The sequence below is a fragment of the Manis javanica genome, chromosome 8 (assembly GCF_040802235.1).
Source record: "Manis javanica isolate MJ-LG chromosome 8, MJ_LKY, whole genome shotgun sequence".
NCBI lineage: Eukaryota > Metazoa > Chordata > Mammalia > Pholidota > Manidae > Manis > Manis javanica.
In genome coordinates, this window is record NC_133163.1 from 98,705,105 (window position 1) to 98,731,462 (window position 26,358).

General features: G+C 35.8%; 1 protein-coding gene across 4 annotated transcripts in view; it reads right to left on the minus strand.

Annotated features, from left to right (window-relative positions):
• The window catches only part of CEP152 (centrosomal protein 152), an 85,510-nt gene that overhangs the window by 49,280 nt on the left and 9,872 nt on the right, over positions 1-26,358 (minus strand). For 3 of the 4 annotated variants that reach the window (XM_073211776.1, XM_073211774.1, XM_073211775.1), the window contains 10 exons: positions 21,717-21,820; positions 21,426-21,498; positions 21,066-21,344; positions 19,834-19,999; positions 12,385-12,528; positions 11,170-11,309; positions 8,067-8,267; positions 3,216-3,363; positions 1,454-1,545; positions 537-700 (listed from right to left, as the gene is read on the minus strand). In XM_073211776.1, the coding sequence (XP_073067877.1) occupies positions 537-700; positions 1,454-1,545; positions 3,216-3,363; positions 8,067-8,267; positions 11,170-11,309; positions 12,385-12,528; positions 19,834-19,999; positions 21,066-21,344; positions 21,426-21,498; positions 21,717-21,820 (1,511 nt within the window). Of the gene's footprint in view, positions 1-536; positions 701-1,453; positions 1,546-3,215; positions 3,364-8,066; positions 8,268-8,469; positions 9,077-11,169; positions 11,310-12,384; positions 12,529-19,833; positions 20,000-21,065; positions 21,345-21,425; positions 21,499-21,716; positions 21,821-26,358 lie in introns of those variants that run through there. The other variant, XM_073211777.1, reaches the window with a different exon arrangement.

The following is a 26,358-nucleotide window of genomic DNA, read 5'->3' on the forward strand; positions in this document are numbered from 1 at the left end:
CCTCTCCCCAACTAGGCAAAATGTAAACTTCCTATGAAAAGGGACAGTTTCTTTCTCATCTCATACTTTACTCCCAGAGCCTTGCGTAGCACCACACAAATAACAAGTGCCTCACAAATGTTCATCCTCCCCTTTGTTCATCTTCTAAGTGTTTAATGATGCCTGAATGTGCTCCCTCTTCTACCACCACCAGCACCCCCTCAAGCAGCCCACGGAAGGTCCCCTGCCATGAGATTGCCAAACTATCTGCGTTAAGCAGTAGTATTTTAAAGGTAAGGTCACAGTAAGGTTCCTAGGGAAAAGTAGTGCTTATTTTCTCATACACCATTGATAAATAATGGGAACCTACTTTCAACACACTTGCCATTTCTGTGCACTTTGATTTCAGACATTTACATGTCATTAGAAAATACTTAAGCATACTGTCCACATTCAAGAACCCCTAGTCGGCTCATTTCATGCCTGTGCTACTTGTTTACATGCATGATCAGTATTATTAATGTAGGTTCTTCTACAATAAACTATTTTCTTCATACCTCTTTACTTTGGAGTTTTTCCTGTTGATTTTTTTAATACCCAAATCCACATATGATTCAGTGAGTTCTATATTTAATTCTCCTTCTGAGTCACTTGGAAGTATTCCCAATTTTGCAGCAGATTCATAGAGAGAAATTTCATCTTTTAGTTCTGTTAATTCTTCCTAAAACACAAAATTTACATTATTTTCATTATTTTCCTGTATGAAGGAATCATTCTATCTAAACTTCAAAATTCATTTTAATGGTCAAAAGAAGGTAGAAACGCTTCCTCAAATACATTTTAGCATACATTAAAAGTAACTTTATAAAGGCCAGCACATATCAGGTTTTCAAGTAAACTGAATGAACAAATGAATAAACGAATGAGAAAGCAAATGTACGAAGTTTCCGTCACACCTCCCTAGCTTACATTTTTGTCCTCCAGGAAAAGTGTCCCTTGAGCTGGGGAGCTGATGGCAGCACGTTTTGGCTTTCTGGAGTAGAATGGTTTGCCAAGAACTTGTACTTTAGTTTGCCAGTGGTAAAACAGCGAAAGGCCTCTTCCCAGGGGAGGTCATTCAGGAACTCTTCCTCCAGTGGGAAACGTTAAGTAGCACAGGAGGAGGAGGATGTGAGAGAACTGCAGCAGACTGTAGGTTTCCCACACCTGTAGACGTCCCCACCTCTGGGGGCACCCATAGACGAGAGGAGGAGGCAGGCAGGCTGGCGGCGGGGGGCACAGCCCTGGCTCTAGAGTCAGACAGACCTGGGCTCAACAACCCAAGTGTGCGGGGAGACTGATCACCTCTCATGGACTGGTTTGGAAATGGCCCAACCACCACCTCTTCCAGAGAGAAATCTGTGATTCAGAAAGGTGACAGAAGCCCTGCCCAACTCAGTCACCCATAAAGTCTCTTCCAAGTGGCAGGACTCACTTGCAAAGCCTGGTTCATGCTTTCACTCATCGCGTGCGCCTTCTGTGCCTGCTGCAGCTGGAGCCGTAGCTGAGCCACCTCCTGTACTGAGCCTGGGGGGGAGGAGGGGAACATCAAAGAATACTGCAAATGTAAAGGGACAAAGTACTTAGGAGGTACAGAAAACCTGAATCTGCTGAAGTTACAGAAGGTGGAGTTCTGCTTTATTACCTTTTTCATTATCTTTTTGGAACACAAAGGTATATAGCCAGTGAGACCCACAAGGCATAGGTCCCGTCCAGACATTGCCAAGATTTAGTATGGCTCCCCCATGCCCTTGGGAAGTTGAAAACGTGGGCTACTGTGGCCTGCTATGAATAAGATCAGCCACATTAACAGACCTTAACACCCCACAGGTCCTTTAATAAGAGCATAACATTCTACCTCACAGCAAGCCAAAGCAAAAATTCTTTGGAATCCATTTCTACCCTCTAATAAGAACACAGCATGCTGCCTTTAGCTTCTTTCTAAATGCTTTTATTTCTACCACCCCCCCCACACACATGTGAAAAAAACATACTGGGATTATGCTTCTAAAACTTTAGGAACCTAATCTTTTAAATGTACTAGGGAAGGTTCCCATTTAAAAGGGACTTTATTGGGTTTATCCACAAGAAAATGAGCATCTGGGAAATGGTTAAGCAAAGTAATGATGGCATTTTATGCAACTAAACAAAATAGTATTTTCAAAGCCTTTAATGGCAAGGAAAAAGGCTGAGTAAATAATGCCATGTGAAACAAAAGGACAGAAAATCAGCAGGAAGGGGGAACCTTAACAGAGTATGATGCAAATTTTGCACACCCCACCCTGCAAAGCGCACACACACACATATTTAGATAGTCTTTGCCTTTAGTACTTTCAACTTTTGAATAGCCTTCTCTTATACATATCATACCAACAGTCTGAATTGACTTTATATGCCAAAGTGTGACTCTCATATATCAATAAAGAACCACTGACGGATTTTCAGAGTGAGATACACACCAACAAATAGGGCAGTTGTGTGCACTTGGTAGTATTTGTATAAACATTTTATTATTTTATTGCCTTTTACTCTAATATGTAATATAAAAATTAGTAAGAAATAAAAGTACTGCTGAAACTAATGATAGAAAGCATATGTCTCCAACTTAATACTATGAAGGACATTCTAGAAATCTTAAGCATGACAAAATGTTAACTCACTGGCTTCAACTGACCCGGCAAGTGGCTATTCCACTGTGAAAGGAAAAAAACATTGAAGAAGCTATACAAAACAATAGAAATTTGTGATCAAAGATAGAGTATTAAAAGCAAAATATAATGGGATTACATAATCATTTTTAGCCTTCATGAATAAAATCTACCTTGTAATATATATTTTAGTGTTCAATTTTTGAACATTCAGCTTTGGTATGTTTTCAGAAATGCACTACGTACAGAAGCAGAGAATTGTCTAGGTGTGTGCATCCATTTCACTTGAAGGAAATACATTCAACTGTTAGCAATTTGTGTAACAGGATTAGTGGTTATTTTTATTTTCTACTTTATACTTGTCTGTTTCCCAAATTATCTAATGCAAATGCACAACACCTTTATACATGTATACTAAAAAAAAGTTAAAAAAATTTGTCACTGATGATCTTTTCTGCCTTTCCTGGATTTTGATGATTCATGGATCCTACTGTTATCTCTGCAATTATACTAGCCTTTTGGGGAGACAATATTCCACCATACACCCACCTGAGTGCAACAGGTTGGCACACTGATTTTGACTCTCCTCTAGACTTCTTGTCAATCTGTTAATGATCTCAGTCTTTTCTAATTTGGTTGCTTCTTGATTCCTTTCCAGTTGTTTAACCTGATCTCTCAAATGACAGCAAATGTCTTCCTAAATAGAAAAAGTGTTCAAGAAGTCATTTTCACACTCATTTATTAAGTATTAAACTAACAATTACAATACATAAGTCAAATATAAAATCATCACATGGTAGCCTCACCTCTTGTATAAGGTTAAGTACACAGGGCTGAGAGTCAGGAGAATAAATCCACATGATCTTGGGCAAGCCATTAACCTCTGAATTTTTTCTTTTCTAACTCTCCTAATAAATGTTGAATTCAATGATTTCTAAAGTCTCCTCCTGCTCTACAATCATAAGACACTGTTATTCTAAAATTAGTCTTCATTTAAATCAAAAGAAATATATTCCTATTTGCATTTTATACTGTCAGTATAAGTGCATGTATACATATTTAGGCAGAACACCTTGAACCATGTTATTTGTATCCCAAGACAGCAAGGATACAGATACATGTGGAAAGTCACTTCATTCTGAACAGGCAAAAGCTCATACTATTTTGAGTAGCCAAAAATAATCTCTCCCTCTTCTGAACTTCTTTATACTTGATCTGCTTCTCATTTGTTTTCCTTTTTACCTTTTACACATCTTATTTCTCTTGAGTCTCCTGGAAGGTGCCCATGTAGTGCCTTATATGGAGTGCTACCAAAAAAAAAAAAACCTGGAGAAATGAATGACAGAGAAAATCCAGGATAAGTGTGTCTGTGCACGCATGCACGCGTGCATGTAGTTATATGGGGATACATAGGAAATACAGAGCACATATACAATACATTCAAATTTCTTCAAAAAAAAATTGTTTTGGAGAGTAATGAGCCATGGGAGTCCCAAGCCCAGATGGAAGAAAGCATAACCTGTCATTCAAAAAAGGCTACACAGGCTAAACTCTAGGCGAATTGCAGAGCACGAGAGGAAGAGGAGTAAATTAAGGTAATTGGTTGAAGTTGCCTAAAAAAGACCTGAGAAAAATAAGTAGTAAGAGGAATATCAGGAAAGGGCTTTGAAGCAGAGTGGACATCTGGGGCTCGATCCATAGAATAACCTAAAGGCCAATAATGTCTTAAGGATACTAACATAAGGTGCACCTCCCTAAAGATACTAACAATACCATTAACCAGAGGAAAGGGATGGTGAAGTCTCCCCTATTTTAGCTTAAAAATTCATGTGAAATTTGTATTCTATTTCATAATGTAGTCATGCTTGTTGCAAGTTTTCTCTACCAAATTTTTAAGCAAAATGAAGTTTCTGGAAACTGGTCTATGTTTATTCAACACCACAAACCTCTTGGCACACCGCTGCTGATCCCAACGCCAGCTCGAAAAGCATGGTTCTAAAGTGCCAAAGTAACATAACAGACACAATGAATAGGGTGATATTAATGATAGTGTGAATGTGTGTGCAAGAACGTAGGGAGACAACTAACATTTATGTACTGGGGAGATCACAACAGCTGTTAATAGGAGACTGAGAACAGACAAAAAAAAAAGTTCAAGAAAAGGTAAATATGAAAAACACTGACGAAAAAAAAAAAGGCAGACTGTGGCGATAATTTGACTCTACCAATTAAATCATGTTGTTTCCTGTTGACAAGTTCAGGGAATCACATTATACGCATAAAACTGCAGTTTAAGCACCCAGAAACAAACAAAACAAAATGAATGGGTCCATCTTTTCCATGATTAGCTTGAGTAAGAACATTCAATTCAAGACTCATAAAGGCAGAATCTTTTAGGACTGAACAAGACAATGTGGTAATAAAGAGAGAATAGCTGAATCCATGGAAGCAGACAGAATTGAACAGATTTCTAGTGCACAGAAAAATTAGGATTAGGCCACACACACAGATGTCTATAGGAGTTTCTTAGCCAATACAAAGTGTTTAACATAGAGCCGTTAAATATAACATTAAAGGAAAGTTAGAAAACGACCCAAGTAAAGGTCATAATATAGAAATCAAATTGATGACTTCACCAAAAGCTGAAGATTTCAAGAAGACCAGAATGAAGAAAGGTTTTATACCATCAAGGAGATAATCAGAGACCTTCACTTGTTACTTCTACAAACAGGAGGAGATAGCAATTTGGAGAGATAACCAGAGATTTAACACGTCCATGAATGGGAGAGGTGAAGGACAGTCTGGGGGAGTGTCCAGGAGATGGCTGGCTTAGTTCTGTTACCGAAGGAACACGGAGCTACAGAGCAGCTCATTCCTTCTCATTGTTTTTGCCTCTCTAAAAACACAAGAGGAACTCAACCCAAATAAAAATAACTGTTGTATGTTGAGTATTCAATCCTTTCTACCCAGGAAAGCTGATTGCTTAAGGAAACACTAAATTCACAGTATAATATTACAAGCCATGCATTTCTGAAAATACACTAGTTACAGAGACATTAAAAATAAAACAACCCACCAACTATATCATGGATTGCTACTCCTTCCATTACATAGTATTAGGTAGTCCCTGTGTTGAACTTTATCCTTCAAAATATAATTATACATTTAGTCTATTTACATCCTGATGTTTAGCTGTGGAATAATCTGATTAGCTTACAATTGTAGTCCTTTCTCATCAGTAACAAGTTTTTTATAAAGCAGTGATTTTCAACCCTTGCAAGGGGAGGCATGAAGTTGGAAAATCTAAGAAAAGCTCATGGGTCTTCTGTAAAAAAACTGCATATACTGACCCCCAAAGAAAATTACATCGCAATACCAGGGGATTCATCAACTGCCTGGAGCCTAGTCATGTACTGCCTTAGGAGATGCCAGATTAACAAACTCTGTAACCAGCAAAACTTACTATGTCTGAATAGCTACTCTGCTAACACTGTGTATACACTATACACTGTGTATACACTATGTACATAATATTAGGTTCAGTTGTGTACGACTACATTAGAGCCCCTCAGATCCTAGATTATTTATTAATCTTGGCTGTGTGTATGTAGTATACACATAAGTTTGGCAAACTTATTCATCTGGCAAAAATCATCCAGTTATTTGTACCTTGCTACTATTTTCCAAGAGTTGTTTCACTTTTCTTTATAATCTGCTGAATGGAGTATAGTGAGAAAAGGTTTATTAAAAGGGAAATAGTTTACATTTCTTCAGTAACTTTTATAAAGAAAAAGAGGGCAAGGAGCAAAATGCAGCATGTATGTATGGTTACCAGCTACTTTAAGAAAATCTCAATCCATCCCCTCTTTGTAGAACACATTCATTCATTTTTCCTATTACAGGCAGGCATCTCTTTAGCTCCTGGTTGATCTTTACAGAACCTCTCCAGTCAAGAATCTCACTGGGACTTAGATAATATGGACTGACCTTTTATTAAAAATGCTGCTGAGCCAGTTTATACCAAATGGATAAAAGGGATGGCACAAGAAACATTTCCCAGAAAGAAAAAAGTGTGAGCACTTTGGAATCACCGCTTTGCAAAGCAGTTATGCAATGATATACAGACAGCAGTTAGCTCTGTTTAAAAAAAAACATCAGCTCTGTGTTTTCTGTACAAAAATAAAAAAGCTGTTTAAAAAAAAATCCATTGCGAATCATAACAGGGAAAAAGACCTTAATCAACCCAGCATGGAAAAGCCTCCAGACTCTACTCCCCTCGTCACCAAGGAAGACCGTTCACCAGCTAACTTTAATGCTACTACATAAACACAGCCAAGATTAATAAAACTATATCTCAAATCCCATTTGTTTAAGTATTACAGAAAACAAACTTTTCAATGTGGCTAGCCTTTGTCTTTCCCCACCCCTACATATCCTCCACACCAAATTCACAAAATGTTTTCTTTATTAAAAAAAATTAAAACATTGAGGAAAAAAACCTAATAAAACTTACACAAGTATATATTATATATATATATACATATACATACATATATAAAATAAAACAGTGTACATCATTGCCAATAATGCAATCTGACACAGCTGTACCTAAGTCATGGAAACATTTAGCTGGTGTATAAATAACAACCTGAATCAGGACGAATTTAAGTGTGGTAGGATTTTCCATTCCCTCAACATCTTATTTGTCTTCTGTTCCCTTGGGTTAAATGAATTCTGAAATTTCATTAAGAAAAATGTGCTCTGAAATTTTTCTCACTCAAGTGATTACCTGGGGTTTTGGAGCACAAGCAAATCCCCCACATGGCTCACCCCCAGCTTCCAACATTTTATTCCCTTTGGGGCGAAAAAATAATAAAAACTGAAATACGCTCAAGTGTGAAATCTTGATGATTTTAGATCAGACTTCCTTCCCTATTTTCTTTATTACACTGTTCTCAAAATTAACTCTTCTCCCAAGAACCGCTTCCAGACAATCTTTATTGACAGGTTAATTACCAAATGCTGGGAGAACTCAGAAAGGCTTTCTACTGGTTAGGCTCCCAGGACAACCTCTCAAGTTCAGGCCAGCTCCCAGAACGCTCATTAGTGTTCTGGATCTATTCTAAGACAATGCGAACAATATGTGTAAATACGCTACAGGTAAAGGACCAGTAATGTGAGAATTGAGAAAGTACTAAGCAATCCTACAAGAAGAAGGATTTCCAATACTATGCCTTCATGGTTACTCTGAGGTTAAAAATCTTCGGCTTTTAAACTTTACTTACAATAGAACACATACACATACATCCAAAATTTCTACAGATGAAACACAAAATAGCAGCTGAAAAAATAACCAGCTTTACTCGTTTATAACAGTTGCTCATTTGAAATCATCCCAACCTGTTCCTTAAGTGCAGTGACTGTAGCATCCAATTTCTTTTGTAAGGACAACACTTGCTCTTCATACTTCTTTGTGAGGCCCAGAACAATGCTCTCATGTTGCTCTCTGGCACGTTGAAATGATTCAGAATGATGAAGGTCCAGCAGCTGCTGCTTCAGACTTTCCAGAGCCATCTCAGTTGTTCTGGACTTCTTAATCATCTAGTAAAAACACACAGGGTGTCCATGTTTACTGTATTTCAACTCTGTTCTCTCTTTATGATATTTAATTTAAAAAATCAATCATGCTTTAAGGAGACTAGAGCAGAAAGGATCTCCCCCAGTTCCTTAACACTTCCCCAGCTGGTACACACCAGGGCGATGGTTACTGGAAACATTAATCACAGAGAAGCAGTGTAGTTACCTGAGGAGAGGGAAAGAAGATTTTGCACAGCATGATGGCAGTGTGTGCACCAGGTAAGGAATCTGCTGCTACTACACTGGTCCCACTGCTGTTTGCATTGCTCTCCTCTGTGAGCCAAGCGGGAGGCAATCCAATTGTTAGGTCATAGAAAAATGATAACTGTTTCTTGAAAGACTGATGAAATCTGTCAATGCTTGCTTACTAAAAACAAAGTATTAAAAGCTGTAACTGTACAGTTGTTGAAAAAGTGGTATAGTACACTAAATAATGGCTCCCAAAAGATGTCCATGTCCTAATCCCTGAAACCTGTGAATATGTTATTTTACATGGCAAGGGAAAATTCAGGTTACAGACCAATTGAAGTTGCTAATAAGGTAACCGTAAAGAAAAAGAGATTATCCTGGATTATCTGGGTGGGCCTAAAGTATCCCCAAGTGTTTTTGAATGGGGGAAACTGAGCAGAAAAGTCAGAACCAATGACTTCTGGCTCTGAAGATGGAAATGGGCCTTACGCCAAGGAATGCAGGTGGCCTCTAAAAGTTGGAAAGGCAATAAAATTGATTCACCCCAGGAGCCTCCAAAAAGCAACACAGCCTTGCTGATGCCTTGATGTTAGCCCACCTATGTCGGACTTCTGACCTCCAAAACTTTCAGGCAATAAATCTGTGTTGTTACAAGCACTAAATTTCTGGTAATCTGTTACAGCAGCAATAGGAAACTAACACACTTGGTGGTTCTGTTGTTTTTATTTTATTATTTTATTTGTGCTACTTTATTTTTGTATAAATGTAATTTCTCACTTATAAAAAGATTACAAAGTTATAACCTTTACTACATAAAAGCAATGGAACTTTTTAATCTAGTAACTTTATCAGTTTTCAAAAAGTTAAAAATGTTCATAATCTACATTACACACAAAAGTTAAAATTTCAGATGAGGCTTATTCTTCATTCTGATCCAGAGACTGCCTGTTTATTCAATACTGCTTTAATTGTTTAAGACATTTATTCATTGGCTCAGTAAATAATGTGGATATTTTGTGCCAGGCAGGGTTCTAAGCACTTAAGCAGATAATGACAGTACAGGCAAGGTCCAAACTCTTAATACTTTCTGGCAGGAAAAGACAGACAATAACAAAGTAAACAAATGAGATCATTTCAGACAGTTTTCAAATAGAGTAACAGAATATGGCAGGATGAAGGGGAGTGGGAATACGGAGTTCTGGGCTACTTTAGATAAAAAGGAGATGGGAATTCCTCTCTAAAAAGGTGACTTTTTTTTTACCTGAGACCTGAAGGACAAGAAGCAGTCAGACATGAGACAACATTGTCCAAATTCTTCCATTAAACCATCCCCAGAAACAGCCTCAATTCTCATATAAAAGCAAGCTAGTTTATAACCACTTTCTCTTTTAACTACCCTCATCCCCTGCTCCAAAACGATGTATTACTCTCATGAATCATCTACCACCAGGCATGGCTACCAATAACTATTTCTAACAATCAAATGTCTATCTCATTAATCAAAAAACGTGCTACCACTTTACAGGCAAGTCTATTGGGATCAGGAAATTTAGGTTCTGATGCTTTGCCAATAACTGCTTTGAAACCTTAGGCAAGAAAATTTGATGTCTCCAGGATGTAGTTAACTCATTTATAATATGGTAAACATACAGTGTCTCACTAATCAAACTTCCAACAAGACTTTTTACAAAATATGAGAAGTTGATTATGAGATCTAGAAGAGAAAATATGAAAAAGCACTGCAAAATTTTTTAAGAATATTACGGGCAGCCCTTGTTTACCAAATTTCAAAACACACCATAAAGCTATAGTCATGGTAGTATCAAAGCCAGGAAAGAAGAAATAAATAAGAAAAAAATATACAGGTTATAGATAGGTTAGGTCAATGTTGAACAACATTCACACAACATACACTGAGTACCTATTATATGCCAGGCACTGGGCTAATGTGGTGAGGCAATAAAGATGAGGGCAGCCTATTCTTGCTTGTCAAGATGTCCAATATCTCCTACAACAGCTGTAATCATCTGGCTTGGGGAGGAAAGCAGGGGAGACTTCGGAAGAGAAAGTCTGTGAGCAGCTGCTTGCTAATCAAATAGCAACGTGTCATAGAAAGGGAATTCCAGAGAGGAGACAGCACATACAGTTATATAAAAACAGCAAGCTATTGAGTTTGAGGAGAGTAAGAGAAAAGATAGGCAAGGATCAGATGGTCACCTGGATGCCATACTTCATCCCACAAATAAAACAGCGTGACTGAAAGGTGTTAACGCAAGGAAAAGACATAATCAGAACTATATTTTAGAAAGGTTATGCAGATGACCAGCACAGAGAACTTGGAGAAGGGGTAAAAGACTGGAGACTAGTTAACAGACTTTTGTAATAGATGGTAAAATCCTGATTAGGGGCATCTGGACAGAAATGAGGAGACTCAACAGAACATAGTAGCTGACTGGGTGAAGAGAAACAGAGGAACTGAGGCCTCCTCTAGATTTCTGCTAGGTGGATAGATGCACCATTTCTCCAAGGTTAAAGGAAAGAAAGGCAGCTTATGGTTGAAGAAGGTATAAACGTCAAGGTTCTTCTAAAGTTGATCCTACTATATTACAAGTTAAGTAACAGAACTTTGCACTCTAAAAAATAATTTTACTATAAATAATCAAGATAAAATATTTACCTGTTCTTCATTGACTTTTAATGCTTGTATTTGGGTCTCTAGTACTTTTATTTGTGCTTCAAGCTGCATCTCTCTCTCTTTTCCATTCTGGAAGAGTTTCTGTGATTCCCGGAGGCTGAGGGTCAAACCATCCTTTTCATCTAACATTAAAAATGTTTAGATAAATAATGTTATTATAGAAGAAGCCCAATTGTCATAATTTCCATCATATATCATATCTATGTCACAAATAAATGTTGTTGCATTCAATTCAATTCAAATTATGAACTTCAGTTGATTTAGAGAAAACTAGAAAAGTTTCCAAAATGAATGCTTGAATGAGACCAAAAAATTTTTAGTGAACCAGAACCACTTCATTCAAAAATCTTATCATATCCCTTTGGGGACCAAATAGATTTCCTAACAATGATTTCAGGATCTGTTTACTTGAGAAGAGATAGAGAGGTGACAAACCCCTGCTAATCAAAGAAGGAATCTGAGGACTAATTACTTTTTATACATACTTGCAACAAACATTTAAATTCACCTAATCTTAAATTTTTCCCACATACTTCACTGTAACAGCTTACAAGTTCTCTCAAAATAAATTTTATGAGCATTACAGAAGAGACCTTTTCACTACCAATTAACTTTGAAATGAGCTGAAGTTCAGTCAAAAAATCATTCTACAAATGAAAGCTCAACACTGACCAAATACAGAAAGCATGAAGAGTAAGCAATTATAATTTGAATCCATTTACTCCATGTGCTTCTCCCAGACACAGCTCCATTGTCTCCCTGGCACAACTAAAGGAGTTAAGGACCACTAAATCTTACTTGGATTAAACATTATACTAATTTGTAGATTCAGAAGAGGTACTGCAAACTAAGCGCAGACTCTCTGGGAACTGAATACATCATCCAAGGTAAACTACAGAAGGAATCAACATTTTAGGACAGAAGATTATCAGTACAGTTGAATAGTGTTCATTGACTCTAACAGCCTAATAAAAAGAAAAAGAAGGGAGAAAATGAGGACCTCAAACTAATTTTGGAGAGAAGGAATCAAAGCCAAGGGTCAAGAGTCCTAGGTTTTTTGTTTTGCTCTGACTGACTCACAATGACACCTCTACCAAGTGTATCAGTTCTCTAAGCTTCATATTTAAAATCAGGTTACTGGAAACAAGGAATCTTGTAGTGTACCTCATAAACGACAGAACTCAACAGTTATCTTACCTTTGGTCATCAGAAGCTGGTGATTCAGATATCTGATTTGACGTTCACTTTCTTTTAACTTTTCAACTAAATTATCTAGTTGTCTCTCTTTTGCTTTGTTAAGAACCTGAAGTTGAATAATCTGCATATTTTCAGCAGAATCTGCTTTGGAATTAAAGGTAATTTATTAGATAAAAGCATACCAAAATATGTGGTCATTTAGGACAGTGTTTCTCAAACTATGGATACAAGTCATTACAGTATCATAAAATCAATTCAATGACTTGTGACTAGCATTAAAAAAAAACCAAGATAGAATATAATAGAATATATCACACTCCATCATGGGGTATGAATAAGTATAATTTTGTGAAACTTGTTTCAGTTATACAGACAAATATTATAGATGGCATCAAATGTAAATGTTTCTTACTGTGGTCACTGCCAGGTTATTGGTTTAGAATATAAGACTGAATGACCACCATTTTGGCTAATTAAAAATAAGTAAATACCAATTACAATGGATTACAGTTCTATACAGTAATAAAACTGAAAAAAAAGTACGCTTCTATAAAACCATTTTAAAAGAAAATTTTTAGACATACTTCTCAAAATATTTCATTTTGAGGAATGGGGATTCTATTCATATTTATGCTGAATTAATAAATTAATAATTAATAAAAAAAATTTATTTTTTGTTTCTTTTTTAATTTTTTTATTGAAGTATCATTGATTTACAATCTTATATTGGTTTCAAATATACAATACAGTGCTCGAACAGTTATCCACACTATTAAAATCCTCACCCCCCTCTAGTGCAGTTACTGTCAACATAGAAAGTTGCTACAGAATCACTGACTAGATTCCCCATGCTGTACTACTGTCCCCATGACAAACTTACAGTATGATTGAGAATTTTTATGCCCCTTTATCCCCTTCATCCTCCCCACCCGCCCACCCAAACCCATTCCCCACAGTAACCACCAGTCACTTCTCAGTATCTATGAGTCTACTGCTGTTTTGTTTCTTCTGCTTTGCTTTGTTTTTATATTCCATAAATAAGTGAAATCAGATGGTATTTGTCTTTCTCTGCCTGGCTTATTTCACTGAGCATAATACTCTATAGATCTTCTAGATACTTCTAGAATCTCTAGATCTCTCTAGATAACTCTAGAAACTTTTTAGTTTGATGTAGTCCCACTTGTTCATTTTTTGTTTCCCTTGCCTGAGATGTATCCAGGAAAAAACTGGCTCATACTTATGTTCAAGAGATTTTGCCTATGTTTTCTTCTAAGAGTTTTATGGTTTCATGTCTAACATTCACGACTTTGATCCATTTCGAGTTTACTTTTGTGTATGGGGTTAGACAGTTTCATTCTCTTGCATGTAATTGTCCAATTATCCAAACACCAGTTGTTGAAGAAGCTGTCTTTTCCCCATTGTATATTCAATGCCTCCTTATCACATATTAATTGGCCCATCACACATACATGGGTTTATATCTGGGATCTCTATTCTGTTCCATTAACCCATGGTTTTGTTCTTGTGCCAGTACCATACTGTTTTGATTACTGTAGTTTTGTAGTATAGCTTGAAATCAGGGAGTGTAATACCCCCAGCTTTGTTCTTCTCTCCCAGGATTGTTTTGGCTATTCAGGGTCTTTTGTGGTTGCATATGAAGTTTAGAACTATTTGTTCTAGTTCACTGAAAAATGCTGTCGGCATTTTGATAGGGATTGCATTGAATTTGTAAATTGGTTTAGGCAGAATGGTCACTTTGATAATATTAATTTTTCCTATCCATGAGTAAAAAATAGGTTTCCATTTATTTATGTCTTAATTTCTCTCATGAGTGTCATAGTTTTCAGAGCACAGGTCTTTCATTTCCTGGTTAGGTTTATTCCTAGGTATTTTATTCTTTTTGATGTACTTGTAAATGAATTGTTTTCCTGATTTCTATCTGAGCTAGTTTGTTGTTAGTATATAGGAATGTAACAGATTTCTGCATATTAATTTTTTATCCTGTAACTTTACTAAATCCACTTATCAGTTCTAAAATTTTTGGAGTCCCTAGGATTTTCTATGTATGTCATCTGCAAATAGCAACAGTTTAACTTCTTCTTTACCAATCTGGATGCCATTTATCTCTGTTATGTCTGATTGCCATGTCTAAGACCTCTAGTAGTATGTTGAGTAACATCTTTGTCTTGTTCTTAATCTTAGAGGAAAAGCTTTCAGCTTTTCTTGATTGACTATGATGTTAGCTGTGAGTATGTTGTATATGGGCTTTATTATGTTGAGGTACACACCCTCTATACCCATTTTGTTGAGAGTTATCAAGAATGGATGTTGAATTTTTCAAAAGCTTTTTTAGCATCTATTGAAATGATCTTGTGGTTTTTATCCTTTTCATTAATGTGGTGTATGATATTGATTTATAATATTGTACCATCCTTACATCCTGGAATAAAACCTCCTTGGTCATGATGGATGATCCCTTTGATGTATTTTTTAATTTCATTTTCAAATATTTTTAAAAATTATTTATTTACTTATTAAGGTGTCATTGATATACAATCTTATGAAGGTTTCACATGAGCAACACTGTGTTTACAACATTCACCCATATTATCAAGTCACCCCCCACACTCCATTGCAGTCACTATTCATCAGCATACCAAGATGCTATAGAGTCACTACTTGTCTTCTCTGTGCTACACTGCCTTCCCCATGACTCCCCTATATTGTGTGTTAATCATAATGCCCTTTAATCCCCTTCTCCCTCCCTCCCCCACCCACCCTCCCTAACCCTTTGCCTCTAGTCCCTTCTGGGAGTCTGGGAATCTGCTGCTGTTTTGTTCCTTCAGTTTTACTTTTGTTATACTCTGCAAATGAGGGAAATCATTTGGTACTTGTCTCTCTCTGCCTGGCTTATTTCACTGAGCATAATACCCTCTGGCTCCATCCATGTTGTTGTACATGGTAGGATTTGTTTTCTTCTTATGGCTGAATAATATTCCATTGTGTATATGTACCACATCTTCTTTATTCATTCATCTACTGATGGACACTTAGGTGCTTCCATATCTTGACTACTGTAAATAGCGCTGCAATAAACATAGGGGTGCATACTTATTTTTGAATCTGGGATCTTGTTTTCTTTAGGTAAACTCCAAGGAGTGGAATTCCTGGGTCAAATGATATTTCTATTTTTAGTTTTTTGAGAAACCTCCATATTGCTTTCCACAATGGTTGAACTAATTTACATTCCCACCAGCAGTGTAGGAGGTTCCCTTTTCTCCATATCCTCACCAGCATTTGTTGTTCCTTGTCTTTTGGGTGGTGGCCATCCTAACTGGTGTGAGGTGATACCTCATTGTGGTTTTAATTTGCATTATCTCTGATAATTAGCAATGTGGAGCATCTTTTCATGTCTTCTTTGGAGAAATGTCTGTTCAGATTCTCCACCCATTTTTTGATCTGGTTATTTGCTCTTTGGGTGTTGAGACTTGCGAGTTCTTTATATATTTTGGATGTTAACCCCTTATCAGATATGTCATTTATAAATATATTCTCCCATACTGTAGGATGCCTTTTTGTTCTACTAATGGTGTCCTTTGCTGTACAGAAGCTTTCTAGTTTGATGTAGTCCCATTTGTTCATTTTTAATTTTGTTTCCCTTGCCCAAGATGTGTTCAGGAAAAAGTTGCTGATGTTTATATTCAAGAGATTTTTGTCTGCATTTTCTTCTAAGAGTTTTATGGTTTAATGACTTACATTCAGGTCTTTTATTCATGTCGAGTTTACTTTTGTGTAGTTAGACAATAATCCAGTTTCATTCTCTTACATGTAACTGTCCAGTTTTGCCAACATCAGTTATTGAAAAGGCTGACATTTCCCCATTGTATATCCATGGCTCCTTATTGTATATTAATTGACCATATATGCTTGGGTTTATATCTAGGCTTTCTATTCTGTTCCATTGATCTATGGGTCTGTTCTTGTGCCAGTACCAAATTATCTTGATTACGGTGGCTTTGTAGTAGAGCTTGAAGTTGGGGAGCATAATGCCCCCAGCTTTATTCTTCCTTCTTAGGATTCCTTTGGCTATTCGGGGTCTTCTGTGATTCCTATGAATTTTAGAACTATTTGTTCTAGTTTGTTGAAGAATGTTGTTGGTATTTTGATAGGGGTTGCACTGAATCTGTAGATTGCTTTAGGCAGGATGGCCATTTTGACAATAGTGACCTTCCTATCCATGAGCACGGGATGGATGTATTTCCATTTATTGGTGTCTTCTTTAATTTCTCTCATAAGTGTCTTGTAGTTTCCAGGGTATAAGTCTTTCACCTCCTTGGTTAGGCTTATTCTTAGGTATTTTATTCTTTTTGATGCAATTGTGAGTGGAATTGTTTTCCTGATTTCTCTTTCTGCTAGTTCATCGTTAGTATATAGGAATGCAACAGATTTTTGTGTATTGATTTTGTATCCTGCAACTTTGCTGAATTCAGTTATTAGTTCTAATAGTTTGGGGGTGGATTCTTTAGGTTTGTTAATGTAAAATATGTCATCTGCAAACAGTGATCATTTAACTTATTCCTTACAAATCTGGATGCCTTTTATTTCTTTGTGTGGTCTAATTGCTATGGCTAGGCCCTCCAGTACTATGTTGAATATAAGTGGGGAGAGTGGGCTTCCTTGTTTTGTTCCTTATCTTAGAACAACAGCTTTTAGCTTTTCACTGTTAAGTATGATGTTAGCTGTGGGTTTGTCATATATGGCCTTTATTATGTTAAAGTACTTGTCCTCTATACCGATTTTGTTAAGAGTTTTTATCATGAATGGATGTTTAATTTTTTTAAATGCTTTTTCAGCATCTATTGAGATGATCATGAGGTTTTTATCCTTCTTTTCATTAATCTGGTGTATGATATTGATTAATTTATTGATATTGTACAATTCTTACATACCTAGAATAAATTGCACTTGGTTGTGATGGATAATCCTTTTGACGTATTTTTTAATTCAGTCTGCTAATATTTTGTTGAGGATTTTTGCATCTATGATCACCAGGGATGTTGGTCTATAATTTTCTTTTTCGGTGGTATCTTTGTCTGGTTTTGGTATTACAGTGATGCTGGTCTCAGAATGAGTTTGAAAAGTATTCCCTCCCCTTCTACTTTTTGTAGTACTTTAAGAAAGATGGGTATTAGATCTTTTTTAAATGTTTGGTAGAATTCAGCTGTGAACACATCTATTCCTGGACTGTTTGTTGGGATTTTTTTGTTTTCCAATTCAATTTCATTACTAGTAATTGTTCTGTTCAGATTTTGTTTCTTCCTGGTCAGTCTTGGAAGGTTCTATTTTTCTAGGAAGTTGTCCATTTCTTATAGGTTGTCCAATTCATCAGAATATAATTTTTCATAGTATTATCTAATAATTCTTTGTATTTCTGTTCTGTGTTGTGACTATTCCTTCTTCATTTCTGATTCTATTTATTTGTGTACACTCTCCTTTTTTCTTAATAGTCTGGCTAGGGTTTTATCTATTTTGTTTATTTTCTCAAAGAACCAGCTCTTGGTTTCATTGATTTTTTTTTTCTATTCTTTTATTTTCTTTATTTTCTTTATTTCTGCTCTGATTTTTAATTATGTCCCTCCTTCTACTTACTTTGTGTTTCATTTGTTCTTTTTCTAGTTACTTTAATTGTAATTTTAGACTGTTTATTTGGGATTGTTCTTGTTTCTTGAGGTAGACAATTAAAAAAGAATTTTGATGTCTTCTTACAGAAGTCATTTTAGGGACTACTTAAGAATAACTGGGGAAAAAAAAGAATAAAATGACTCATAGAACAATAATGTTTCAACTACATAATAACCAATATTCTTCATTTTCTACTAGAGCAATATTTCCACTTGCTAACAAATTAGCATTCTTTTTAAACAGAGATATTGTTAAAACCAAAAAAAGAAAAAATAACTGAAGACTGAAAAGCTTGTTACAAGTCAAACACCTAAACAGTCTACAAGCCACAGTTCTATTCAAACTCATTTTTTTAAACTCCTGTTGCTAAGAAACTATAATCACTAAATTTGGCACTGCTGTTAAGTTATTTAATTAACTCCCAAATGTCAAATTTAGACAAATGTATAACTTAAACAAAAAATAAATCAATTTGATAAAATGCAGATTGTTACAAAAATGATGAAAGGTTATATATACAGAAAGACCAGGAGATATAAACATAACTGAACACAGCATAACTGAAACAGTAAACACCAGGATCTCAGGCCACTGTTGTGCTACTTATTTACTCAACCTAAAACCAGTTATGCCACACACACTGTCCACTTCCTCATCTCTTCATTCTACAAACACTCCTGAACAAAGAGGGTCCACTCCATATTTGCTGCTGACTCCTTCTGAGGAAAGTGAGTCCTGGCCTCCTCCTGTAATTATCCTGTAGCTATCCTGTGATGGGAGCAGCCCTACAAGGTTGGTGCACAGAGTTCAGTTTGCTCTTTGGTATAGACCTGGAAACCCAGAATATCCAATACAACTTTCCCCTCTTCTTAAATGTAAAACAAAAAATTTGCTGTCAAACTCTAGAATCACACTGGCTCATAAACATGCACAACAATTAGAAGTTATCTCAAATATCATAGAGTATGACAAGAGAATGGAAGTGGACATATGCAAACTCTAATTCAGGTTAATCAGAATACAAGTTTTAGTTTTTAGTTTTGGATGTTTCATCTCCTCAAAATCTCCAGTAGCCCTTTTCTCATTCTTATACTTTATATATATACTATACAAAAGGAATTTTTTTGGCATGTGCCACACGACTACACCTGAAATAAAAGGCTCGTTCAAATTCTGAATGTAAAGTAATTTACATCAGAATTGCCTAATTATTACACTAAAACTCTAAAAATCAAAAGAAAACATTAAAGTGCAAATGGCTGCTATACTAAATTACATTTCTATGTAATGAAAAATCTACCATTGAAAGGAAAACTCCATTTCCAAATTAGACTTCAGTAAGAAAAACATGAAGCCAGTAAAAAGTCTTAACCAACTAGAATGACTGAAATAAACAGTTGAGAAAAATTTAATTTTTTATTATGGAAAATTTCAAATACATAAGAAGGTAGAGAGAAGAGCACAGTGAATCCCTTGAACTATCACCCAGATTCAACAATTATGAACTCATGGACAGGCTGTTTTATCTGTAATTTACCCAAAACTACCCCCTAACAACATATTATTTGAAATTAAGTACCAGACTTCATAACACTTTAATCATAAATACTTCAGGATTTAACTCTAAAAATAAGGGTTCTTTAAAAAACAAAACAAAACACAATTTCATCATCATACTTAAAAAAAGTAGTAATTTTTGAACATGGTCTAAATGTTCAAAATTCTCCAGTTATGTTAGTAAGAAAAAAATCCAAACTTGATACATACTTTCATTAGCTCCTAAAAATTGTTGTTGCAGGCCTTCAAAAGTGTCACTTCCTGCTACCTCCTGGGCTGGTAAGACATTATTCTGGGCTGAAGACTGGTAAGGTTTATATGTCACTTTATATGGTTCCAAAGCTTGACAACTGGGACCTTGTGATGTACCAAATTGCTATTATAAGATGATAAATGAAATTGACAATTAGAATTTGGTCTGTTCTTGAAAAATTACCTGGATTAGACATCTTAATTTGTTATAGAACTTTACTGTGATACAATTATATACATCTGCTTGAAAACCAACACTTATTGTTGTTTAATACTGGTAATTGAAAGTTTGCAATATACAAGTGCATGCATCATAATTCTTCTTTCGAGCACGTAATTCCACAGTAACATTCAAGAATTCCAATAAGATAGTATATAAGTATTTAAGAATGATTTAGATGACTCTAATATCTTAGAAACATAAAAATGTACATTAATAATAAGAACATGCAATACAAGGCCTCATATGTAACAAATATTTAATGACTTCCGTGGAATGAATAACATTCTATAGAGCTATAAGTGAGAGAAAATGATCACCTTAAAAGAACCAAAAAAATTGTCCCATCATTGGGTTACACAGAATAGCTGTTGGCAAAATAAGGCATTCATTGTCACTGAGAAAATCTAAAAAACAGCTAAGTGTATTCTAAGATTTTGTTTCATTAAACATTCCCAGGGTTTAAAAAAAAAGGTATTCTTTTCTTTACCATTCATCCTGTCTACTGCTATATCATCCCAAAACAGGTATCAGTTTTAAAGTGCTTAACTTAGAATTTGTTATAAGGGTGGTGAGCTAGAGAATCAAAGCAACTAACTGGTGTCATCAACATAGATTTACCATTTAAAACTGTATCAAGATAACTGAACATAGCTTCTCACTGAAGCACAGTGAAATGGTAGAAGCCAGAAGCAGCAGTAAATGAGGGTAGTTATTCTTCAACAGATGTAACTTTAAATGTTTAATTTATGTTTCCATGAAGCCTCTATTTTAAAACTCTGATTTAAGATCATGATTTCATGAGTGAACAGAAAACAGCAGCACTAATTTAACATGAGCCTGAATAAAAGCACTGTCAGAAATTTCTGCTCTTAAATTATACTATTGCATGTAAATAAATTTTACAGAAATACAAGCAAAACTGTGTACACACATACACAAATACTTGAAAGACAAGTTCTTACAATACCTGAAAATGATTCCTGTGAGGATCTGAAAATTTAATTACATTGGTTGGTTGGCTATTAAAGTCCTGCTTCTGACCATTGCTGTATGGCCTAAAGTTTTCAGGAAGGTGATATAAATCTGTCTGTTCATATTTGCTTGGAGGACTATAACCACTTCCACCTTCATCTCCGCCTTCTTCAGGATGGCACCCAGGATGCTGGTCTTCATTTTTACTTTGATTGTCTTCCCAATCATTGCCACTTTTCTCTCCAACATATATGTCCCGAATCTTACGATAGTCCTATTAGATAACAAGAGTAAAACAAAAGCACTAAGATCTATTCCCACCCTCATTAAAATCATTATCACATCAGATACTTACATTTACAGTTTGAGATTTAGGCAGCACTTGATGCTCATTCCACTTCACCTCCGATTGCTCAGAACAATGTGGTCTTGAGAAAAATCAATACTTTAGATTTACAGCCTATCATTTAGTTGGACACAAATATCACAAATATCTTAACATTTTTTCCCACCAAACTTTACCTAAAAGCTTAAGACTTAAGACTACAATTTTCTAACCACATACATTGTTTTTACCTGCGGAGAATGAAAGGAAAGAGGCTGAAAGAACTGTAATACACAAATGAAAGTGATTTCAGATCCTTACTCTCCGTCAGTGCCATCCTCACTGCAGTCCAAAGAGTGGAGCTCGGGCGAGGACAGGTCATCGTCCAGCATATCGTGAGGAAGGTCTGTGAGCAGCTGCTGCAACTGAGACAGAAGGTCAGCATCAATATCACACCGACTGAAACACAGCACGCCAAACGAAAGCTGCCTTGGAACAAGTGATTTTGACTGTAGAAGTCAAAAGAAGGTCCTAAATCCTCCGTTTAATAAATGTCTTACATTCCACATGAATTATGTTCATCATTTCACTTGGGCGAAGGGGAATACATAATATTAGGTTTTATATTAAAATTACATGAAAAGGCTTTTTTTATGTTACATGAAAACGCTTTTTCTCTATAAAGCTCTCAGATTTAAATACACATACCTTACAACAGAATTTAAAAACTTCTTTATGGAAACATAGCAAGTCATAATAATGGCACAATCACAGTATTGTGTTATCACAGGGTGGACCTGAGTCTCAGAATCCTGTTCTACCAGTAATCAGACATTCCCCAGGGAACCTGAGAAGCCATCTGCTCTTTGCCCAGGTGGTGAGAATAGCAGCAACAGGTGGCCTACAAGCCCTTAAAAGCTCTAATAATGTGATAGAAACCTCTGGGGGAGTAACTAATTAGTACACAGCCATCTAATTCCAATGATGAAAAGATATACAATACTCAGCTCTCATGAAACAGATGAGTAAAAAGAGAGCTGTGAGATTGTTTTCTACAGATAGCATTCTCAAAGCATAACTCTAAAACTGACATAAAAACATTTGACTTTGCTAATTTTTTCCTAGAAAAATCACATCCTTAGCATTTTGCCTATAAAAGCAGACAGAATAAATTCTTCCTATAAAAACAGAATAAAGTTATTCAAGTGTCAAACTGTGATAAAGAGATGATTTGTCTAATCTGTTGAATTTCAATATCAATCTGTAAATGTCTTTCTTCAAATCCCAGTATAATGTCTTAAAATTTGGTAACAATCAAAGATCCAAATATTATGTTATTAAATAAGTAGGGACTTCCTTTGAAAATTAAGTACCAGTTATGTACTTAAAGGAAGTAATGACTTCCTTTGAAAATTAAGCACCAGTTAAATTAACAAGGTGACTGAGTCCCTGCATAGTGCTTAAATCAATCCCATAACATTCTGCAGTGAGTGAATCTCAAAGATATTAAATGCCCTGTAAAACTTTAGGGGGAAAAAAATGAGATGCTTCTGAAGTCTATGGCAGGTGTTCTTTTTTCCAACTTTCTCTGTCTTAACAGTAAAAGAAATGAAATGTAGATACAAAACATATGAATTATATTTATGAACAAAAAACTGTCTTAAAAATATATATGGTTAAAGTTAAATAATCATATTCTAAGAAAGGTCTGAAAGGAATGGTCCAATCGTTAACTGAGTTTTGGTGAAGTTAAATTTGGGAATGTAAATGGGGTATGTGAGATGGGGAAAGGGGATACTTCCTTACTCCTATATATATTTCTAATATTCATTGGATTTTTTTTAAAAGCTTTTCTCAATCCATTTGGTTCTTTAAAAATGAAACAAGAGAAACATATTTTATTCCAATGAAAAGTTACCTTCATCTCAAAGTTTATTTGATACTAATATTAACAACAAAGATTGATTTATTGGCCACCATGCAGGCTAACTGAAAAATCAGTTTGTGAATTAGCCATATCAGATTTGACCTCAAGATATAAAGAATAAGAAACAACATCAAAAACAAAACAACACATTGTCATTAGTATGCTACATGCACGCCTCAGGTGAAAGGTAGCAGAGTGATTTGACAGACACAGAACTCAGAAAAAAAAACCACCTCTGAGGTCTTTCATAAGTAGTCCAAACTGTTGTCAATAATTAGGTACCAGTGCTTTAAGGAAAAAGACTCCCCCATTTATATGGGGAAAAACAACAAAATAAATCTTTTATACTTACATTAAGTAAGGACTCCTGAAAGAATATTTTCTTCTAAACCTTCAGAGAGGTTCAAATACATAGCCTTATAATTCAGGGGCACTTGGACATGGACACCTGAACAGTACATGTTCCCCACACACAAAGATCGGAAAAACTACATAATAATTAAGCAGTTCTCACAGATTCCCTTGCGATACTACAAAATGAACAAAACTGGCATCGACGAAGGAAAACTAACTTGAGTTTATAAGCATTAAGCTCATCAAAATGCTTCTGGATTCAGAGGTAAACTTATCAACTAGCAAACTCATCCCTATAGTTGTTAGTACCTTATAAAACATCTTACACGTATGCTAACACTTTTAAATTGCTTCATTCACCTTCAAAAATTTCTCCATCAAGTTCTTGGGCATTAGCTGAGCCATACCCTTCGGCTGCCATAACTTTCAGGACAAGGAAATGAAATGAGGTGAGTCCCCCTATCAAGGCCGTTCAGCAACAAAATCTCACCTTTGAGGCTCCCATTTCCCAAAATGAAAGCGTGCACTCCTCAAATACACAGACTGTCAAACAGATTTTGCTTTTGGTCACTGCAACTTACACCATAACACACAGATTGGCCATATCAACGTATGCATGTTACCAAAGAGAGAATTTTACAAACTATAGATTTTCCTTATTAAATATCCACCCAAATACCAAATACAGTTTCAACAACCCTTTCCAATGACAAGACTTAATTCTGCTCATTACTAGCAAATTCAGCAGACTGCTTTTTGGTGGCAAATGCCATCTTCTCAGTGAGATATCACTCTGTATCTACTGAGTTTAATAATTAAAGAGATTCCTTCCTTAGAAAAAAAGGTAATTTGCTATTGTTAAGGCTTCTACTGAAACACAATCTAAACCATTCTATAAACTCCTGCCCCTTTACTACTTCACGTTTCTTCCCTAAAGAGAAAAAAATGAGGGCACTTCACGCAAAAAAACTTCAGCAACAAAACACTTTACAATATAAAAACCTGTGTACAACATCTAAAAAGCCTATGTTAGGAGGACCGTAAAACAGAACACGTAAACCTTTTGTTAGGGTTTTTGACTTAAATTAACTAAACAGACTGTCTTCAGAGACTATAATCCTCAACATTCATGAGAGCAAGAGTTTCAGATTACAAACTGTACATCTCTCCCAAGAGAAAAGCAGCAAATGGGGTAGGCAACATCCGTCTGGCTTGGCAGCACGTTACCTCAAAAGTACACTGAAAAGAGTCTGATATTTTAAAATATGAATTGTTAAACAATCCTTCCACGGATACACACGAAGCAGAACCTTCATTTTAACCTAAGAGCCAAGACGCAGCATGGGCTGATAAAGAGCTAAAAAACCTGGCTGCTCCAGCTTTAGTTTATGAATTACTATGTGCAGAATTATTTTTAAAAATCTATTCCATTAGTTAAACTAAATTTTACAGTGTTAGTGGGGAAACTTGTCTAAATTCCCACATATCTTAAAAAGATACGTGGCGACATTTATTAAAGACAAATATCAGCTGCACTACAGATGCCGTACAGAACGTTATCCGGGAAAGAACATAGGAGCTCTCCAAGACAAACCTTCCGCCTAAAAGTGAGCAAACCAAGGCCCAGAGGAGGTCAGGGGCAGGCCCAAGAGAAGCGGTTGCAGTTCCAGAGCCAGTATCAGAACCGGCGTCTCTCCACTCCCACTCCTGGTTTTCCTATGTGACACTGAGTCGGTCACTGCAAGACACTAATTTCTATTTGTATACCGTCAAGCTTCAGTTGGCCAAAGTTCAATGCTTTTGTTCCCATTATGACAATCCCTGAAAAATACCTGTATATTATGGGAAACATTCAAAGGCACAATCTAGATAAAGTATAAGAAAGTACTGAAGAGAAACATCAGAAAAAATATATGAAAATATAAAGCTCAACCATGTTTCTTTGATTTTCTTGAGTGATGACAAGAAAATTCCAAGTCACACAATATAAAACGTAAACAAATAGTAGCTTTACAACTCCCTCTAGTGGGGACAAAATATCAAGATGTTTCCACGATGACATCAAACAAGGCAGTTAAAAAGTGGAAAAAAGGCTATGTATGCAACGGAAACTTTACATCTAAAATACACGATTCCAAGCTCAGCTCAGCTTTATTACTCTGTTAGAGAAGTACCAATCCAAAAACCAAGAGCAGTTCAAACCAGCACTGCCAGGTGCAGCTTTCCTCTGCCATCTGCTGCTTAAACCACCTACCTTTCTACTCAAGATCATTTTCCAGGTTTCAAATATATCATCACTAACTGAACCATACCAGCAAGTATTATCTTGACATCAAAGATAACTAAGTAGTTCTGCCTCAAACCACCAGCTCCAAAACACATATGTACACACGAGTTTAATATCTAAAACCAAACGATCATCACAGAGCTACTCCTGGTGACATTGCAGAAAGTACATGCATACCCAGCAAACCAAGATACCCATAACTTTGAAGCTTTTAACATCCATTCCTGTCCCAATAATTACAACTATGTCTCTGTAATATCCGACGATGAAATCATAAAGTATAATGATTTTAGGTGAGAAATATTCTATGAAATCACATTGTTACATTATGACTGAGTTAATAAAAGAACTTTTGAATTCCCCTTCTCTGGGCCAGCCTGACAAGTGAAAGTTTG